Source organism: Salvia miltiorrhiza, chromosome 3, assembly GCF_028751815.1.
Source record: "Salvia miltiorrhiza cultivar Shanhuang (shh) chromosome 3, IMPLAD_Smil_shh, whole genome shotgun sequence".
NCBI lineage: Eukaryota > Viridiplantae > Streptophyta > Magnoliopsida > Lamiales > Lamiaceae > Salvia > Salvia miltiorrhiza.
Genome location: NC_080389.1, coordinates 32,757,914 through 32,764,482, shown reverse-complemented (window position 1 = coordinate 32,764,482; position 6,569 = coordinate 32,757,914). Strand labels below are relative to the sequence as shown.

At 40.4% G+C, this 6,569-nt stretch overlaps 1 protein-coding gene and 1 non-coding gene across 2 annotated transcripts; both read left to right on the top strand.

The window, feature by feature from the left end:
- The first annotated feature begins 325 nt into the window (after positions 1–325).
- On the top strand, positions 326–2,728 carry LOC131018668 (G-type lectin S-receptor-like serine/threonine-protein kinase LECRK4). The gene has a single exon (XM_057947381.1). It carries the CDS (start codon positions 326–328, stop codon positions 2,726–2,728), a length of 2,403 nt encoding a protein of 800 aa, XP_057803364.1.
- A 1,295-nt stretch (positions 2,729–4,023) lies between these two features.
- Positions 4,024–4,159, top strand: LOC131019243 (small nucleolar RNA Z247). The gene has a single exon (XR_009100163.1). It is a non-coding gene; the product is annotated as a small nucleolar RNA Z247 (small nucleolar RNA).
- The last annotated feature ends 2,410 nt before the right edge of the window (positions 4,160–6,569 follow it).

The following is a 6,569-nucleotide window of genomic DNA, read 5'->3' as shown; positions in this document are numbered from 1 at the left end:
AGGAAATTGGGACGTTATAAATGGGCAAAGTGAGTAAAAACTTATGCTAATATATATGTATTGAGATTAGTATTGTATTTATATTTTGGTAGATAAAATACAAAATATTGATGATATAAATTATTTATTTTAAGATTAACCAAGCGAATTACAAAAATAACCTTACTATATACCAATATGTGGAAGTCTTCCTATGTAAACTCCACTTGACTGCCTAAACTCCACAGAAGAAAAGAGACCATTCGTCAGCATCTTTCAAGAATCCTTTATATATCATTCATTATTTACTTAATCAAAAAATCGCTCTCATCTTCCTTGAGCTGCAATGGCCGCTTTCCCTTCATCTATCATCCTACTATCTACAGCATTGCTACTTCTCTTTCCACATTTCACTTGTGCTCAAAATATAAACGTCGGAACCTCTCTCACAGCAACCTCAAACTCGAATCCATGGCGCTCCTCCAACGGAGATTTCGCATTCGGCTTTCAACAACTTCAAGGTAACTATAATCAATACGTGCTCTCCATATGGTTCGATAAGATCCCTCAAAAAACCATCGTCTGGTACGAAAGAAGCAGCTACCCGGTGCCACGTGGCTCCACGCTGCGCCTCGACGCCGCAACCGGTCTCATCCTTGAAGATCCTCAGGGCCGGCATCTCTATAACACTACCGGCGGCGGCCCTGCCGATGAAGTCGGTTATGCCTCCATGAATGACACCGGAAACTTCGTTATACGGCGGAGGAGCGATTCTTCCATCTTGTGGGAGAGCTTTAGGAATCCAACCGATACAATATTGCCCACTCAGACGATTGAGATCGGCGACACGCTCGTTTCACGGAAAACTGAGGAAAATTTTTCAATGGGAAGATTCTACGCCGCCATCAACAACGCTGGAGATTTGGTGTTCAACACCAAAAGCGTGCCCTCGAATTCGGAATTCGACGATGAGTACTACAGCAGCTTCACTTCTTCTCAGCAGAACGCTTCGGAAGCTGGGTTTCGCGTGGTGTTCAAGAGTGAAGCCTTAATTTCCATCCTGAAGAGAAATGGGAAGGAGCAGATTCTTAGTCCTCCTTCGCTTCCCCTGCCTTCCGAGAATTACTACAGAGCAACTCTCGATTTCAATGGAGTTTTCACACAGTATTATCGCCCCAAGAACTTGGGTAACAACGTTAACCCGAGTTGGTCTGTTGCAAGGTCTTGGCCTGATAACATCTGCATGTTCATCAACGGAGATACGGGCAGCGGGGCTTGTGGCTACAACAGCGTCTGCAGAATTGAGAATCGGAGGCCCGTCTGCGAATGCCCGCAAGGATTCTCGCTTGCTGATCCCACTGATCCTAACAGCGACTGCAAGCCTAATTTCGTGCAGGGTTGCTTCCATGGTTCGCTACCACAGGAAGAGTACGAGTTGGAGATCATAAAGGACACGGATTGGCCTAAAAATGACTACCAATTAATAAAGCCGAGCAGTGAAGAGCAGTGCCGAAGCGCTTGCCTGAATGATTGTCTCTGTGATGTTTCCATATACAGAGACAATAGCTGCTGGAAGAAGAAGCTGCCGCTCTCCAATGGCAGAGTTAACACGGCTCAAGGCTTAATAGCGTTTCTCAAGCTTAGGAAGCGGGATGTTCCTTTACTAAATCCGCAACGTCCAAGAAGAGACCGACAGACGTTGATAGTTGTGATATCAGTGCTTTTCGGCAGCTCAGCGTTCATCAACTTCTTGTTCATTACTGCAGCTTGCCTCCTTATTTTCCTCGTTCACAACAAAAAGCTGCCGGCTCTCAATCCTTCAGGCTCAAACCTACGCTGTTTCACTTATAAAGAACTCGAGCTGGCTACTGATGGGTTCAAAGACGAACTAGGAAGAGGGGCTTTCGGAATCGTCTACAAAGGGGCTATGCCAATGGGTTCCGACACCATGGTTGCAGTGAAGAAGCTGGATAGAATGTTTCAAGATTCAGAGAAAGAATTCAAGACAGAAGTGAATGTGATAGGTAGAACTCACCACAAGAATCTGGTGAGCCTTATTGGGTTCTGCGACGAAGGGTCTCATCGTTTGCTTGTATACGAATACATGAGCAATGGAACACTTGCAGGCTTTCTCTTCGGCCATCTGAGGCCGAGCTGGAGCCTAAGGACTCAAATGGGTCTGGGGATTGCTAAGGGGCTAACGTACTTGCATGAAGAGTGCAGCACCCAAATCATCCATTGTGATATAAAGCCTCAGAACATACTCCTTGACGAATACTACATCGCTAGGATTTCGGATTTCGGGTTGGCTAAGCTCTTGACGATGAATCAGAGCAAGACGCTGACCGGTATCCGAGGCACCAAAGGCTATGTTGCTCCTGAGTGGTTCAGGAACACACAGATATCAGTCAAAGTGGATGTTTATAGCTTCGGAGTTGTGCTACTAGAGATCATATCGTGCAGGAAGATCATCGAAGATGGCCTTGAATTCGGAGACGGTGAAAATCCGATTCTAACTGATTGGGCTTGGGACTGCTTTGTCGAGAGAAGATTGGATGTATTCGTGAAAAACGACGAGGAGGCTTTAAGAGATGGGAAAATGCTGGAAAGATTCGTCAAGGTTGGACTATGGTGCGTTCAGGAAGATGTAGCTCTTAGGCCAACCATGAAGAAAGTCTGTCAAATGCTCGAAGGAGTAGTCGAAGTTCCAGAGCCCTCGAATCCATCCTCTTTCACCTCACTTGTTTGAGATAATTAAGGAGTTGCGTATATATATATCGATTTTGTGTCAGTTCTATATATCATCTTTACGCTTGGAAAATCAACTGGTTCATCACATCCTTAATGGCATCGAAATGCTTGTTTTCCATTATTCTAGATGTATCTCTAATAGTTGATCGTTGTGTAGATGCTTGTATTGCTTCAATCAAAGTCAGATGGGATCCTCTGTCCCAGAATATAGTGTATACCACGTGTACCACTCTTCATTTCTTTGTTTTATAAATTATTTTTTATAAAAATAAAAATTATTATTATATTATAAACTCTAATTAGTATTTATCATTGAAAAATTAAAATTAAAAAAATTATATACCCTAACTTTGAATTAATGAACCCAAATAATCTATTATTAATTCAAATAAATATAAAAAAATAATTATAAACCCTAAATGGATTAGTGTACCCTTGTTAATTATCTTTATATTATATAAAAGCATAATAAATTAAAATTGAATAAAAAATAATTAAAAATTATAACATAATAAGAGTGGTACACGATGGTACACACTATATTTTGGGACAAAGGATCCCATTTAAATAAAAGTAGACTGCAAATTTTGAAGTTTGCAGTCTAATTAAGCGTGTTACCCTGGGTTTTATTCGAGAATAAAAGTAGAATGCAAAACTACTTTCTCTCTCTCATTAACCGCCTACACTAGACCATCTCTCTCTCATGAAGAGAAGCCTAGTTCTCTATTGGTACGAGCAAGTTTCATGGCTAATCAGAAGATTTTTCGAGGGATTTCTAGCAGAGGCTGATCAAGGAATTCTTGTTACGGGGCTGAACCTGTACAAGAGTTCGAGGGCGGTAGTTCCTGGAACTTTTTTTTTGTATACAGTATATAGTAATAAATAAATAATTATATTTTTGTTATTGGAACCATAATAATAAAAACTTGTAATATTTTCATACATTAAATGTCTAATGCATTATAAATAATCTATGTTGAATGTAATGAACAAAAGGCGACAAGCAAAGATCATGCAAATCGTGAGTATATCAGCTGGGTGCGCCAAGATCAACTTCTCTAAGCTTGGATTCAGTCTTCCTTGACTGAGAGCACCATGATTCTAGTGGTTGGCCTCACCACAAGCAAAGAGATCTGGGAAGCTCTCCTTCAAAACTACTCCAACTAATCCAAAGCAAAAGTAATGCAGTACAAACTGCAGCTGCAAACCTTGAAGAAGGATGCCCTAAGTATGAGGGATTATCTCAACAAAATCAAGACATGCTGTGATCTCCTTGGATCTGCTGGATATAGGGTGTCTGATGATGATCAAATCATGCATACTCTTGCTGGATTAGGTCCAGAGTATGATTCTGTCATGGTTACCATCACATCTAAGCCGGAGGTTTGGACTCTCGGTGATGTAAGCTCTCTGCTGCTAAGCTTTGAAAGCAGGATCGAGGCTGCTAAAGCTCAAGTCATCAACACTGAAGGCTCACAACCATCAGCCAATCTTATACAAGGTACTCATCAAGGCAACACAGCTTCAAACCATAACAACTCTTCCAGAGGAGGTTTTTCAGGAGGTTTTGGTGGAAGAGGCAGAAATGGTGGCCGTGGTGGAAGAGGTGGAGGCAGATATGGCAATAACAAGCCTATTTGCCAAGTTTGTGGTATCACTGGACACACGGCTGACAGATGCTGGCATAGGTTCGAGCCCAACTTCGTTCCAGGCTCTAGATCCAATACCATGAGGCCTTCTACGTCAACTCAAGGAAATATTCAGTCTAACTTTGCCCACAACAATTTCACTCAACAGCCTGGACTAAACCTAGCTCAACTTCCTTCCCCTTCCACTACTTCAGAATCTTGGTTTGATAATGGCAGCTCCTCTACATGGTACCCGGACTCTGGTGCCACCAATCATGTTTCCCATGATTATAATGCCTTCCACACTGCATCCGAATATTAGGGAGGTAAGAAACTTCAAATGGGAAATGGTTCTCTTGCTACTATTACTCATGTTGGTGATACTCTTCTGTCTTCATCTTCTCATTCTAAAAACTTTATCCTCAAGTATCTTTTACATGTTCCTCAGATTAAAAAGAATCTTTTAAGTGTATCCCAATTTGCTCTTGATAATGGAGTCTTCTTTGAATTTCACCCTTTCTTTTGCCTTGTTAAGGACCAGGACACTCAAGCAACACTTCTCAAGGGCACCCTTAGGAATGGACTGTACCAGTTTACCTTGCATAAGTCTTCTCCAGCTTTCTCTCCTTCAATCAAGAGCTCTACTCATCCAAGATCTGCCTTAGCTAGTAGTTTTCCTTCTGCTTTATCTTGTTCTAGACTAGACTCTCTAGAGGTTTGTCATAGGAGATTAGGGCATTGTGCCTTAGACATTGTCAAAAAGGCTCTCAATCAATGTAATATCTCTTTTCAATCAATGCCATTACCTTATTTCTGTCACTCTTGTTCTATTTCAAAGATTCATAGGCTGCCTTATACTCCCTCTAACACTATGTATAATGAACCTTTGGCTCTTGTCCATAGTGATCTCTGGGGACCTTCTCCAGTCCTTTCTTCGAATGGCTATCAATATTATGTTTCTTTCATAGACCATTACAGTCGTTTCACGTGGTTTTATTTACTGAAACACAAATCTGATGTTCAAGCTGTTTTTCAACGTTTTAAAACCATGGTAGAGACACAATTTTCTCACAAAATAAAGGTTCTCCAAACTGACTGGGGGGGGTGAGTATAGAGGTCTAAGCACTTTTCTTCAAAACATTGGCATTTTACATCGAATCTCATGTCCTTATACTCCTCAACAAAACGGCCTTGCTGAGCGCAAACATCGACATATTATCGAAATGGGTCTCTCCCTTTTGGCTCAAGCTAATCTCCCAACGAAATTTTGGGATGATGCTTTTGTTTCCTCCGTTTTCATAATTAACAGAACTCCTTCTAAACTTTTGAACTTTCTTTCTCCATATGAAAAACTCTTTCACAAAAAGCCTGACTACTCCATTTTGAAAGTCTTTGGTTGTTTGTGTTATCCTTACTTAAGACCTACAAATGATCATAAGCTCCAGTTTTGGTCTTCACCAGGCACCTTTTTAGGCTACAGCACTAGTCATAAAGTGTTGGATTTGTATACTGAAAGCAAGAACGTTTTATGCTTGTATACAATGATTCATGTGTTCACTATTCTATCTCCTATCTGATTGGGTTCATGATTGCATATGTATGTTCTTTATCTCTATATAAGTAGATTATATGGTGTGTTGTAGATCACAGAAGACCGTATAACTGGAATAACCTTAAGAGATATAATATAATCATAGCCGAAATAACTCTAGGACAAGTTATTGGTTTAGGCTGCGGTATAGATAGAAGTAGTTTGTCTTGACTACTTATCTATACTGGTACGTCATAACGTATTGATAGGACCACAGTGAGATGTATTCTTCTATCTGACTTAAGTGAAGAATCAAGATCTCGGTAACTTATAAGATCTTAATACTAATAAGATTTCAGATATATATGTTGATTCGCTTATCACTTTGACTTACTATGAGCGAGAGTTATATAGTAACTTGAGTACTCTGTATCTTGGGTGATAGCGGTTAATATATGATATTTGATCATCTGTATCAGTACTCGTATCCGTATAGGATAATGACATCCCCTTAAGGAGCTCAATAATGTTTATTGCGCTAAACCCTGCAGGTTGATTAAATTCAGGCGCAATAATAAGGTTTGAGTGGTACTGCTTAAGGATTACAAAGAGATTAATTAATTAAGGTTGTCAGAGCTATAATTAATTAATGGATGTCGGATGTTTTAAATACGAGGATT

Excerpts from the sequence above, each read along its gene's own strand:
- LOC131018668 (XM_057947381.1), top strand. The coding sequence starts at position 326 with ATGGCCGCTTTCCCTTCATCTATCATCCTACTATCTACAGCATTGCTA.